The following is a 14855-nucleotide window of genomic DNA, read 5'->3' as shown; positions in this document are numbered from 1 at the left end:
GCAAACCTGTTCTTCGTAACGCACCATGCACAGAGATGTTTTTTATATAAGCTTTTTTTTTTTTTTACAATAATTTTTATTCAAATTTTCATAAAACATACAAAACAAAATCATAAAACATTCAAAGACAAAAAACAAAACAAAACAAAAATGATTAAACAAAAAAATAAAATGTTGACTTCCCATTTGTCGCAGATCAAATCAGTTGTAGGTCTACAATATATAACAATCCTGTCTCTTAAATTATATTATAAAATCACTTTCCTCCAGTAGTTATCTTAATTAATCATCAAATCTCATAAACATTACTTTATTCTTTCCACAAAAAGTCAAAGAGAGGTTTCAATTCTTTAAGAAATATATCTATCAATTTTTCTCCAAATAAACATGTCAATTAATCCATCTCGTTAATAATAATAATAATCTTATTGTCATAACCATAGTCCAAATAAACATATCGATTAATCCATCTCATCAAAATCTGTTAGGTCCAATAATTTCAATAGCCATTATTCCATTATCCATATTAATTCCATCTTCCATCTTCAATAGTCCTGTTAAGTCCAGTAATTTCAGTGTCCAATCTTCCATTATCAGTATTCCATAATAATCTTGCTGTCATAGCCATAGTCATATAATAAGAGTCTGATGGGAATTTCCTCTATCCCAAATATTTTCTTGCCATCAATTCTGAATAAGTTGCTGAAATATTGTTGTAAAGTCATATCTGTGTTCTTCTTTTTTACAAAATGCACTGGCTCATCTCTTGAGAGTTTTTCCATTGTCACATGGCTGCAGTTAATTCCATAGATTTTCTCTATATCAAGCTCCATCACGTCATTCCAGTCCAGAAGATTATCCAAGCCATTGATAACTTTATCTCTAATATCTTCATTAATTTCTTCAGAGATAACATTAAATTCCAAACAGTAGATTTTATTTCTAATATCCATAAACTCCAGATCTTTTTCCAATTCCACATTTGTTCCAATCTCCAGGGCTTGTATCTTCCCTTTATTTTTTCTTTTCTCATCTCTGATCTCATTCTCCTCTCTCACAGGATCCCCTGTTTCTTTAAGCTCCTGCGTCATTTTGCTCAGTTCAATTTTCAGCTCCTTACTGCCCTGTCGCAGGGTTTGTTTCGTTATCTCAATCTCATCCATTATTTTCTGAAACATAATTACTTCCAGATTCTCAGCCACTTTCTTGATTGCCATTTTTAAAACCACGAAAACAAAACAAAAATAAAGAAGAACCACTTCTTATTTCAGCAACAATTGGGTTAATATTCCAGGCTTGATGACATCACAGTATAAACAGAGCAGCCTGCCTTATCTCTCTATGTTCAAGAACACAAAACAAATTTAGTTCCCAGCATCAAAACAGTTAGTGGCGTCGTGAAGAAGCAGATTCGTCAAAATAAAATAGACCAAAAAGAGAATAGTCCCAGACAATATAATGTTCCTCGGAATAGAAATCCCTCTTCTGTTTATATCTTTAGAATGCACTTCCAGGACAGCTTTTTGCAATAGAAACAGAGATAAGCTGTTAATTTCGTGAATAACAGAGAAGAGTTATAGCTCACCCAGAAGTTCTTTAAAGCTGATTCATTTGACAAATCTCTTTTTGCTGCAACAATTTAAACCAAGTAAAAAAAATAATAGAAAGAAGGGTGCTTACCTGTTAGTCCGTTTTCTCTTTGAAGAAAAGATAAACGTATCGCATTAATCAGATAGAGCTTGTTCGGAAGTCCGTCCGGCATTGCTGGCTGGACCTTTTCTCATAAATTAATGAAATCCAGTCCTCCCAACAAAAACAGGCTTTTGAGGTTGATCTCTACGTTTCTCCCTGCCCGGGAGAAATTTCATCAGTCAAAAAAAAAATGTTCTGACTGATTTATATCTGAATAAGCTTCTTTTGAGGCGGGAGCCCGTCTCAAAAGCAGGCACAAGCGAAGTCACCCTTCCCGGAAGTCCGTTTTTTATATAAGCTTATTTAATCAATCAATCTTTATTTACAGTCAACTGACCACAAATACAGAACATAGTATTGAGTATTACGAGATAAAAACTACAGGATAGCAAAGACTACAACAAACAGCAAAAGCAACTCAATTAGTTTAATTACCATTAGCAATCTTGCAGGGTCTGGTCAAGATGGCCAAGTTCAGAAATTTTGCCACTTGCTCAGTTATTGCCTTATCAGAGCCCTCAAGTAAAACAGTCAAAAGGGACTCAGAAAAGCGTCCTGGAAAGACTGCGTAACAGGGTGTATTAGGTCTTTTCTGGCCCCTTTGTAATAACTGCAATTGAGCAAAACATGTGAAATGGACTTATTTAATCTATGGAATCACAATTTATAGTCTGTGTAAAGATGATTCCAAGACAGCCAACAATAACGACAGTAATATTGAATGTATACTCCGCCCTTCCTCCTGAAGAAGTCCAGGAAGCAAATGTAACAAAACAATTGAACAGCAAGAAGAGCATTCTAAAATCAGTTTGCAAACATTCTGGAACACAGTTGCAGTTTTAAAAACACCCTTCCATCCAGTGATCTCCAGGTTGCCAGGAACATTTCCCTTCAGCCATCAGATGCCTGGGTAAACAGGCCAACTAAATAAAAATCCATTAAAACTATGAATGATAAGAATAAGTTTGTATCCAATCTTGGGCCTAATCAGAGTAGGCCTATTTAAATTAATGGACATGACTAACTTACGACTTTCCATTTTGATGGGTCTACTCTGAGTAGAACTTAGTTGGATACAACCCAATGAGCCTGTTTCCTGGCAGAATCTACTCAGAGTAGACCCAATGGGTTGTAGCCAATGTAAGTTACACTCAGAGTAGACCCAGTGAAAGTAGAGGACATGATTCGCTTAGATCCATTAATTTCAATGGGTTGTAGTCAACTAAGCCCTACTTAACAATAAACTCATTGACATGAATGGACCTAAGTTAGTCATGGTCATTCATTTTGATGGGTCTACTCTTTGAATACCACCCACTAGGTCTACTCTGAGTAGAATTTAGTTGGCTATGACCTACTATAGTTCTATCCCATTTTTGGTCTCTAAAGGGACCCCCAAAGTTGCTAAACAACTTACTTATTTATTTAGTTTTTTAAATTTATTTGATTTATATCCCTCCCTTTCTCCCAGTAGAAGCCCAGGGCGGCAAACAAAAGCACTAAAAACACTTTAAACATCATAAAAACAGACTTTAAAATGTATTAAAACACAACAACCACTAAAAACATATTAAAACAAAACATCTTTAAAACATTTTTTTTAAAAAGCTTTAAAAACATTTTTAAAAAGGTTTAAAAATATATTAAGCAAATCCAACACAGATGCAGATTGGAATAAGGTCTCTACTTAAAAGGCTTGTTAAAAGAGGAAGGTCTTCTGTAGGCATTGAAAAGATTACAGAGATGGTGCCTGTCTAATATTTAAGGGGAGGGAATTCCAAAGGGTCGGTGCCACTACACTAAAGGTCCGCTTCCTATGTTGTGTGGAACGGACCTCCTGATGAGATGGTATCTGCAGGAGGCCCTCACCTGCAGAGTGCAATGATTGGCTGGGTATATAAGGGCCAAGACGGTCTTTCAGATATCCTGGTCCTGAGCTGTATAGGGCTTTGTACACCAATGCTAGAACCATGAACTTAACCCATAGCTAGTAGGTAGCCAGTGCAATTCTCTCAGTAGCAGAATGATATGTTGGCAATACCCTGCTCCAATGAGCAGTCTCGCTGCCGCATTTTGCACCAGCTGTAGCTTCCGGACCAACCTCAAGGGTAGCCTCACAAAGAGGACATTACAGTAATTCAACCTGGAGGTTACCAGTGCATGGAAAACAGTGGTCAGGCTATCCTGTCCAGAAACGGCCGCAGCTGTCTTACCATCCGAAGCTGGTGAAAGGCACTCCTAGCCACGGAGGTCACCTGGGCCGCTAGCGACAAAGATGGATCCAGGAGCATCCCCAGACTACAGACCTGTTTTTTCAGAGGGAGTACAACCTGATCCAAAGCAGGCAACTGACCAATTATCACCAACCCACAGCGCCTCCATCTTGCTAGGATTCAGACTCAGTTGATTGGCCCTTATCCAGCCAACCACCAACCAGGCAACGGTCCAGGGCTTGCATGGCCTCTCCTGATTCAGATGTTACAGAGAAATAGAGCTAGGTAATCAGCGTACTGCTGACATCTTGCCCCATATCTCCAGATGACCGCTCCCAAGGGCTTCATATAGATGTTAAACAGCATGGGGGACAAGATGGTACCCTGCAGCACCACACAGCAGAACTGCCAGGGAGCTGGAAGACAATCACCCAAAGCTATTCTCTGAAAACAACCCTGGAGATAGGATCGGAACCAATCTAAAGCAGTGCCTCCAACACCCATCTCACCAAGTTGGCCCAGAAGGATACCATGGTCAATGGTATCAAAAGCCGCTGACAGATCAAGTAAGAATAACAGGGTTGCACTCCTCCTGTCCTTCTCCCGATGAAGGTCATCCATCAGGGCGACCAAGGCTGATTCAGTCCCATAACCAGGCCTGAATCCAGACTGGGTTTAATCCAAGATAATCTGTTTCATCTAAGAGTACTTGCAGTTGCTTTGCCGCAACCCTGTCAATCACTTTCCCTAGGAAGGGGGTATTTGCGACCGGGCGGTAGTTGTTGCAAACCAATGGGTCCAGGGTGGGCTTTTTTCAGGAGCGGTCAAATCACTGCCTCTTTCAGGGCAGCTGGAACCACTCCCTCCAGCAACAATGCATTGACCACACCCTGGATCCACTCGGTCTAACCCCCCTCAGCAAGCTTTAATAAGCCAAGAAGGGCAAGGGGCGAGAGGACACATTGCTGGCCACATTGTTGCAAGCACCTTGTCCACGTCATCAGGCTGCATAAACTGAAACAGTTCCCAAGAAGCTGCAGCAGACGTTGCACTGGATGCCTCACTGGGAACTACAGTAGATGTGGATGAGACATCAAGATTGCTACAGAGGCGAGCAACTTTACCCTCAAAGTGCCCTGCAAACAATTCACAGTGGGCCTCCGAAGGGTCTAAAACTCCATTTCCTGGAGTTAATGTCAACAGACCCCTGACAATATGGAAAAGCTCCACTGGACAGCTGCTTGAGGATGCGTTTAGTATAGCAGAACAAAATACAGTACAATGCATAACAAGAACAACAACAACAAAACAATAAAATCTGGTCATGGAGAACAATTTATCCCCAAACCAGGCCTTTGCCAAATGCTTTATACATATAAAAAGGCAGGTCTTTAATATGATGGCAGTTGGCAGCTTCCAGCTTTTACCAGAAGTTCAGGAAGTGTGCAATTCCTGCACCCCCTTTTGTATCTGTATGTGCCCATTCCACAGATCCTTACTAAAGTTTAACCCAGCAGTAGCTCTTCTACTTATAACATCAGGTGCCAATCAGACTCCTTGGGGTTCAGCCAAATTGGAAGGCTGGGTCGAGCAACCACACTACCCTTCTTCTGTTTCCTGTTAACCCTTGCCAGTGACCTGTCATCACTGCTCCCTGCAAAGTATGCTCCCGCACCCCCCACACTAAGGATGGGCAAGAATTTCAATTCAGTTCACTTTTGAAGCCAAGTTGATCAAATTCACACTTTCCGAAACAATATGAGAACCAGCGCACAGCTGCCTTTTGAATTGTGCCCTGATTCGAATTTTGCAATGCAGTTCGACAACCAAACAAGGTTTACAAAAATGCATCTCCATTAAAATGAGTATATGAGTGAAAATGACATACAGAAATGCATTCCATTGTGCTGAGAAATGGCTTGCAAAAATGTGTGCATTCCTCAGAATTGCCTACAAAAATATTAGGAGAAATTTGCATTAATATCCTGGAGAATTTTCATGAGGTTTTTTTTTTTTTAAATTCCAAATTGCTGCAGAAATGTGGAGAACTGAATTTAAAGATTGGAGAAATTGAGGAACTGAGAGAACCGAAATTGACCGATCTTTCCATCCCCAGTCCGTCTCCACACCTGTCAGATAGTAAACTGCTTGCAACTTTGGAGAGGGCAGTTCTATCCACATGTACAGCATGAACTCAGAGAGGCAGATCTTGACACCCAGGCGTTGCTCCAGAGCATCCTGGGCACTTGGATTTTGGATTTTGAACAGCTGGCAGTATGCAGATCACAGGGTTCTCTTCTGTCAGATTGTGCAACGGATCTGCTGGGGCATCCCTTAGGCAAGTGACCTATTATATTTTGTTGGCTCAGCTGATCTTGCAGGCTTTTGAGTTCCACAGAGCAAAGGCCTCCAAAGCCAGCAGTGAGATAAAAATAGATCTTGGCGTGGGTGGCGCATGCCTTTGGCAAATTGGCAGGGTCTCTTGCTCTTTGGACCAAAAGAGCTCCGAGCGGGCTGTGGTTTCATGATGCAGTCAAGGCAAATGTGACACAACGGGCAGGCTGCTTCTAGGGCCAGATGTGGGATTCCAATTCCCATCGTCTGTGATGGTTGGCAAACATGGCTGGGGCGGATAGTTGCCATGCAGCAATGTCTGGGAAGGGGCGCACAGGTTCCCTACATCCCTGCCTTTGTATACTCTAGTGTTAATGGGTGTCTCTGATCATATGAACTGTCTCGCTGGATCAGATTCAAGATCTGTCCCATTCAGCTTTCTGTCTCCAACAAGGGGCCCTTGCTCAGTGGTAGAGCGCGTGCTTTATTTATTAATTTCTTAAATTTATATTCTGCTCTTCCTCCCCGAAGGAGCCGTGGCAGCAAACAAAAACACTAAAAGCACTCTTAAAAACAAAACAAAACCTCTTTTTTTTTAGAAGCTTTAAAAACATCTTAAAAAGCAATTCTAACACAGGCTTTGCATGCAGAAGGTCTCGGGTCATACCTCAACATCTCCCAATTTAAAAAGATTGCACAACAGGCGACGGGAACAACCTGATTCAGGTCTTGTGGCGTAATGGTTAGAGTGTTGGACTACGACCTGGGAGACCAGGGTTTGAATCCACACACAGCCGCGAAGCTCGCTGGGTGACCTCGGGCCAGTCGCTGCCTCTCAGCCTCAGAGGAAGGCAATGGTAAACCCCTTCTGAATACCGCTTACCATGAAAACCCTATTCATAGGGTCGCCTTAAGTCGGGATTGACTTGAAGGCAGGCCATTTCCATTTTCTATTTTTCATCCAGTGTTAGTTGGGGAAGGGCTGTAGCTCACTGGTAGAAGCCATGAAGAAGGCCCCAAGTTCAAATAAATACATTTTTTTACACAGTGCACAATTAAACTATGGAATTTAGTTTCAGCCACCAGTTGGGGATGCTTTAATTTGGATTCCTGCTTTGAGCAGGGGGTTGGACTTGATGGCCTTAAATGCCCCTTCAGACTCTACTATTCTGTTCTTCAGTACCCAGCATCTTCAGGTAGGGTTGGGAAGGGTTCCCTGCCTGAAATCTCAGAGACCCTCTGCCACTCAGTATAGGTAATACTGAGCAAGACTCAATATAGGGCAGCTATGGCTGTTCCTAGCTCTACTCAGAGTAGACCCATTGAAACTAATAGACATGATTAACTTAGCTACATTAATGTCCATGTGTCTACCCCATGGCAGAACTTAGTTATATACAACCGATTAATGTTTATTGCATATGCTAGTTGTTTTATACAAAGCAGTTTCTAAGTGACCTAACAAGATAAAATACAAACAGATAAAATCAGTTAAAAGCCAGAAAATAGACAATACCAAATCCCTAATATGCTCATCCGACAACACAATAAAAAGGATAGGTCCTACCGCTCCCAAATGAAAGATAACAAAAGTCACAGCAGATGCTCGCTTAGGCCTATGTAAGTAGCATTGGCTTAGTCTGGTGCTTAAAAATGGACAATGATGGTGCCCGGCACATTTCCCTCAGGAAAGCATTCCGCTAGCAGGCTGATGTACAACACAATTTAACAAAATGGATGTATTGTTCAATTGTGGAAAACCTCTAAGCTGTTTGCATGCCTTTTCCCCATTGATGGGGGACTGATGTAGGACATACCCACACCACCTTGTGATCTTGATCTTGTCTCTTTCCATTGCTGTTTTAGCTGTGGTAGCCATTTTGTGTTATGCCACACCCCTCGCGGCAGCCATTTTGTGACTGGCACCTGCGGCGCTTTCTCAAATATCCCAAAGTGTCTGCCTGCCCCAAAAGGTTGGCAACCCCTGACCTATGTCAACAAAGCTGACTTTAACAAGAAAAATCTCTCTCTTTCATGTTTTAATCCCAGCACCCACCCCAGGCCCATGGAGAACACCAATGTTAGGCATGTCTTTGCGGCCGCCAGACATCTTCAGGAATCCACGGTGGACTTGGCCACCAAGAACCACAACAGCCATCAAGAATTGATGGTCAAGTTGATGGAGGGACAGTATGTTTTGTGTCGTTGGACTGACGGGCTCTATTACCTTGGGAAGATCAAGAGGGTAAGAAAGTATTTCTTTTCTTCATTTTAAAAAAAATCATTTTCCTTATATGATGAATGCTCTGCCATAGGCCCCATCTGCACTGTATATTTAAAGCAGTCTCATACCACTTTAAACAGTCACGGCTTCCCCCAAAGAATCCTGGGAACTGTCGTTTGTGGAGACCCTTATTTCCCTTGGAGAGCTACAGGTTTTACTGTTTTAAACCACTCTGGGACCTGTAGCTCTATGAGGGAACAAGGGTTTCCTAACAACTCTCAGCGCTCATAACAAACATTAAACCTTTTAAACATTTGTTTAAAACGGTGTGAGATGGCTTTAAGTCTATAGTCCAGATGGGGCCCTATTCCACAGAGCAGCAAAACATCATTTATCCTGTTGGGAACCTTTGTGAGCTGTTCAGTTTTTATTGATACTGTATGTAGGCCGTGCCCGACTCAAATCAAAGTGGAAGCATGTTGAAATCCGGTTGATTTCAATGGGATGTTGAGCATATGTCTCTTACACCCCCACTGAAGTCTCTGAGATCTAAAATGGCTTAAAAGCTCTGCAGTCCCAAGGCAATATTTGAAACTGAAGAACGCAAGAAGAGCCCTTGCTGGATCAGGCCAAACGCCCATCTAAGCCAGCGTGCTGTCCTCACAGTGGCCAACTAGGTGACCCAGTGGAAGCCTACAAGTAGGATCTGAATGCAACAGTGGTCTCCCCCACCAGAAATCCTCGACAACTTGCATTCAGAGGCACGCTGGTTCCGATAATAGAGGTAAAACACAGCCATTGTCGCTAGTCGCCATTGATGGCCTTACCTCTGTGAATCTTAGGTTTCCCACTGCTGACTAAAGTAACCAGAAGGACGTAAGAAGAGCCTGGCTGCTGGATCAAGCCAAAGGCCCATTTAGTCCAACATCCTGTTCTCACAGTGGCCAACCCAGTGCCCCAATGGGAAGCCCTCAAGCAGGACCATAGAGCCTTCCCCACATGGGATTCTCAGCGACTGGCATTCAGAGGCATCCTGTCCCCAACAGTGGAAGTAAAACACAGTCATTGCGGCTAGTAGCCACTGACGGCTGTTATCACTACAGATGACGCTCCTGTGTCCAGGCTGGGGTTGCCAGGCTCAGGGCCTTAGACTGATCCTGTATCTTTAAAAGAAGAGAAAATTCAGCCAAGTGCAGGTTTTCTTGCAACACTGTAATGGGAAAAACCGCAAGGTGGAATCCTCCCTTCCCCCTGCACAACTTTTAAAGATACAGAAGACCTCTTGGTTGCCAGGCCCAGCCTCCAGCATCCTGCCTCTGACTATGGTGGCAGAGCACAGCCACCAGGGCTAGTAGCCATGGATAGCCTTATCCTCCATGAACCACAGGATAGCCCTTTGTTCTTTGCAGATTTTCAAAACATTATTTTTCATTCCCTTTCCCTCTTTGCAGGTGAGCGGCTCTAAGCAGAGTTGCCTGGTGACCTTTGAAGACAACTCCAAATACTGGGTTCTTTGGAAAGACATCCAACATGGTGCGTGAGTCTCCAGCCCTCTCCTCTGTGGGCAAGTTCTCTGGCTCTTCTGCACGGGCAGGTAGTGGAATGTCAGAGGGGAATCCTGACGGGGTAGAGCAAACTGTGCCATACCAAGCTGTGCGCATGTGCCATTTTGGAATGCACGTCAAAACATCTTGCAAGTGCAAAGAAAAAAATAAAAATAAAAGCCCCTCAAAACAAACAGTTCTTGCCCAGAGCTCCTCCCTGGTGTGTTAGGTTTGAAGGGCCGTAGCTCAGTGGTAGAGAATCTGCCTTGCTTGTGGACGGTCCCAGAATCAGCCCCCAACATCTCCAGGTAGGAGTTGAAAGGACTCCTGCCTGAAACTCTGGAGAGCCCCTGCCAGTCAGTGTAGATCATTGTCCTTTAACCTTGGGTCCCCAGATATTGTTTGACTACAACTCCCATGATCCCTTGACCAGTGGCTAAGCAGACTGATGGGAGTTGTAGTCCCAAGAACATCTGGGGACCCAAGGTTGAAGAACAGGGGCGTAGACAATCCTGAGCTAAAATTGATGAATGGTCTGCCTCAGTGCAAGGTAGCGTCCTGTGTTCCATGTGTTCCCAACTTACAGGTGTGTTTAATGCAGGAATGTAGGAAGCTGTCTTTTACTCAGTCCAGCCTGAACCTTTTGCAGGGATTGCGTATAACTGCCTCAATACCATCACGAGCCCAAATCATCATGTAGGGCATCTGAAGGGGACCTCAGCGGAAGGCTCCTTTGCTGTTTCTTTGTGGAATTTATCATACTTTGGACATATAATGAGAAGCCATGATTCACTAGAAAAGACAATAATGCTGGGAAAAACAGAAGGGAGTAGAAAAAGAGGAAGGCCAGACAAGAGATGGATTGGTTCCATCAAGGAAGCCACAGACCTGAATTTACAAAATCTGAACAGGGTGGTTCACGACAGATGCTCTTGGAGGTCCCCGATCCATAGGGTTGCCGTAAGTCGAAATCGACTTGAAGGCACATAACAACAAAAATCTCCCGCCGTTTCTCCTGAAGGAGCTTAGGGTGGCAGGCATATCCACAAAACAAGTGAACGGCAGCAAGAAAAAGCAAAGGCTCATTATTTTAGGCATGGGCTTGATCTTTGGCTGTGAGATAGCGATCACGCTGCTCTGGTGACATCCAGGCCAGGCTTGCCAGACCATTTCCATCCCTTTTCCAAGATAAATTGTGTTGAATGTTGCTGACTTTCTTTCCCTCGTCCAGCTGGTCTGCCCGGTGAAGAGCCAAAGTGTAACATCTGCCTGGGAATGACGACGGGGCCCCTGAACGATATCTTGATATGCGGGAAATGTGGACTTGGTAAGATGCATGCCCTGGTTTGTTCCTGGGTGGGAGTGGAGGCAAGGCAGAAAAGGGGCAGCAAGGAAAACGCCCTTGCCCCTTAGCAAATTTGCTGTAGCATTTTCATTTTGAAAAGGGGGGGGGCTCTCATTTATTTGCTGCAAGTGTTTTAATCCTGCTTCTCAGCTGATAAAAGGCTTCCAGGGTTCAGTGGAGGCTGCTCCATTTCGATTTCAATTCAATTTATTGTGCGGTGACAGACCCAATAAGGCAAATCATCAGATAAAAGAAAACACTCTTTAAAACATTTAAAATGTACAATAAAATATAAATATGACTTTAAAATGGAACGTTGCAGTTTGAAAAAGAGGACCATCTTATGTATTCTTTGAACTGAGAAAAGGAACTTAGCTACTAGCTCTGTGGCCAACTTGTTGGTATCAGCCAAAAGATGCTTCAAATACCAGTCCAAAGACCTACCAGGCAAATTTTCCATAATAGGACCAAGGGATCTAGTACGTTCTTCCTTATAAAAATCACAAGCAAAAAAGACATGAGCCAGGGATTCAACATCCGCATCACTACAGGAACATAACTGATTGGCTGCTCCATTTGGGCAGAAGAGGCACCGCCCCACCAACATCAGTTTGCTCTCTGCTGGCCTTCACTTGCTGGCCTTCTTACTTACAACTAGTCCAGGGGGTGGCCCTGGCTATCTCCCTCCTCCTCCTTAGCCTCAGTGTTGCCCCTTGTAGAACTCAGCAGGGATGAGGATGGGGGCAAAACTAGAATGAGTTGGCTCCGCCTGTCTTCAAATATTTGCAGATCATTGCAAATATTAGCACCTTCACTTTCAGGATACGCTGTTATGGTGTGCTTCACTGCCCCACCTCCACCCCTCCAAAAGCAGCATACGGTTAGTTTGTGATCAATTTTTGCATATATTCACACACTAATAATAATAATAAATTTAGATGGTGAGTTATGACACCCAGTGGAGGCTGATCCATTAGGGTGACTGGGGCACTGCCCCACCAACCTCAGTCTGCCCTCAGCCAACCCTCACTTGCCTTCTTATTGACAGCTAGTCCTGCGGGATGACCCTGGCTGTCAACTTCCTCTTTCAAGTCTCAGTATTGCCCCTTGTAGAACTCAGCAGGGAGGAGGCTGGGGGCAAACTAGAATGAGTTGGCTCTGCCTGTCCTTGGCTCTGGCTCCACCTACTGTTGGGCACCCTGCCTTCTGCCCCACCAGTCCCAATGGGCATCAGCTGCCATTGCCAGAGTGGCTTGCAAGTTTTTAGCAGGCACCAAAAACGATCCAGCAAAGGGGCCTGCCTAATATCAATGGGCAGGGAGTTCCGGGGAGTAGGTGCTGCCCGCATAAAGTATCTATCCCTTGCCAGTGTGGAGCAGACATGTGGGAGCCTTTTGTGCCCATGGTGTTTGTGTTCTGCTGGATTCGGCACCTAGAGCATGCCAGGAGGAGCTCAGCCTCTGAGTGGAGTTGCAAAACTTTGCCTCTCTGCCTCCCAGGTTACCACCAGCAGTGTCATATCCCAGTGGTGGGCAGCCCCGAGGGTTCCTTGGTGTCACCGTGGTTCTGTCGGAGATGTATCTTTGCCCTGGCTGTGCGGGTGAGTGATGGGATTCAAGCGATGCCTTCTGCTACTTCTCATTTTTGGAGTCCATCTCCTTTTCGTGCATGCTTCTGTGTCCCCACATGAAAACGGAAGGTTACATCTAACTAACGCAGTGGTTCCCAAACCTTTTTTCCCCCATAGGTCACTTGAAAATTGCTGATGCTCTTAGCTTAATGTTTTATTCTGCCTGATGTAGCAATTAGAATGCGCTGTCCTAGGTGCTGTATGATTTTTTAAATTGTATTTTTATTGCTTCTCTTATTTCTTATGTTATGTTTTGTTGTATTACAATTTGGATTCCAAAGGATTCAATGTGTACTGCATTATTATTATTATTATTATTATTAATATTATTTATACCCCGCCTTTCGACCAAAGGCCCTCAAGGCAGCTTACAAAGAAAAATAAACACAAGTATAAAATACATCAATGAAAGCAATATTTAATTTACCAAAATTAAATTAAATAACAAATAACATTATTAAGAAAAAATACAAGTATAAGAAATGACACAAGCAATCAAAATAGAATTATAAGTCAATACGAATATTTAATAAGGACGTGCCGTGGACCACCTTAATGAAGCTCGCAGACCTCTGTTTGGGAACCCCAGAACTAACTTGTACTCAGAGCAGACCATTGAAATGAATGGGCCTGAGTTAGTCATGTTTATTAATTTCAGTGGGGTCTCCTTTTAGTAGGATCAGCCCTGGATGTAACCTGTAAGAATGACTAACAGTGGATCAAGCCAGACCCTGACTCTTGTTGTTGCTTCTGCAGAAAGGTGGAGCCCTGAAGAAAGGCGCCATTGCGAGGACGCTGCAAATGGTCAAGATGGTGTTGTCCTATAATCCGGAGCAACTGGAGTGGGACTCTCCCCATAGGACCAATCAGCAGCAGTGTTACTGTTACTGTGGTGGCCCTGGCGAGTAAGAGAAACAAAAACGAAGATGGCAGCCGGGTGGTAGTCGGCCAGTCTGGGGATGTTTGACAATAGGGGCTCATCTCTCTTGTCTATTTCTCCTTCTCTTTCATCTTCCTCTTGATATTTCGGATATTAAGTGGTATAGAAAACGTCTTAACATAAATAAATAAAACGGATTGTTTTTCTTTCTTTATTGAAGGCATGTCTCTACCACTTAATCATTTGCATTTTTGAGTAGCACACATAAAAACAAGCCATACGTAGAAAGCAAGACAATGAAATCATCACGATACCAAATGCTGCCCATGTTGTTAGGGATGCCTAAATAAGTTTGCTCATGTTTGGGTCTTGTGGAACTAAGGATAGGGACAGGTCTACCTATGCCACAGGTGGGGAACCTCAGGCCCCAAGGGGGGGAGAGGCAGATATGGCCCTCCCAGCCTCTCTTTCTGGCCCTTGGAGCGCTCTCCCGGCCACACCCCTCTCCCAGGCCACACCCCTCATTGGCCCTGCTTCCCCGCCCCCTTGAGTGTTTTTGCCAGCCTGGAATGTGCCCTTGTACTCTGATCATGCCTCTTGCTTTCCTGGATGGAGGAGAGAAAGGGGTGTGTGGATGTGTGTAGAAAGTAGCCCACTGTACAGAAGTCACATTTACATCCATTGCTCCGTCCCCTTTTGCCTCTGGCCCTGCCTAGCACTCCTATTTGGCCCCCAGAAGGTTGCCCAAAAGGGAGTGGTTTAATAATCAATCCCTCTTCCCAGGGCATCCTGGGAATTATTGCTCTGCGGGGGGAATAAATGGTCTCCTAACACCTTCGGCACCCTTCTCAAACGAGAGTTCCCAGGATTCTTTGGGGGAAGCTATGATTATTCTCTAATAGGCAAAAAACCTTGCGGAAATTGGGCAGCTATAGTGAATGCACCAGGGGAGCAGGAGACCTGACCTCTCTGAGATATTGTACTGCCCTACAA

General features: G+C 43.9%; 1 protein-coding gene across 3 annotated transcripts in view; it reads left to right on the top strand.

Moving 5' to 3' along the window:
* PHF19 (PHD finger protein 19) overlaps positions 1-14855 on the top strand; it is a 43067-nt gene that overhangs the window by 7641 nt on the left and 20571 nt on the right. For all 3 annotated transcript variants that reach the window (XR_009759753.1, XM_061604011.1, XM_061604010.1), the window contains exons 2-6: positions 8289-8484; positions 9915-9996; positions 11239-11334; positions 12852-12952; positions 13739-13887. Coding sequence is in view for 2 of the 3 variants with exons in the window: in XM_061604011.1 (XP_061459995.1) it covers positions 8305-8484; positions 9915-9996; positions 11239-11334; positions 12852-12952; positions 13739-13887 (608 nt within the window). In the remaining variant the exon portion in view is untranslated. The remainder of the gene's footprint in view (positions 1-8288; positions 8485-9914; positions 9997-11238; positions 11335-12851; positions 12953-13738; positions 13888-14855) is intronic.

Source organism: Rhineura floridana, chromosome 20, assembly GCF_030035675.1.
Source record: "Rhineura floridana isolate rRhiFlo1 chromosome 20, rRhiFlo1.hap2, whole genome shotgun sequence".
Taxonomy (NCBI): Eukaryota; Metazoa; Chordata; class Lepidosauria; order Squamata; family Rhineuridae; genus Rhineura; species Rhineura floridana.
Note: the sequence above shows the minus strand (reverse complement) of the source record. Positions and strands in the feature narration are given on the sequence as shown.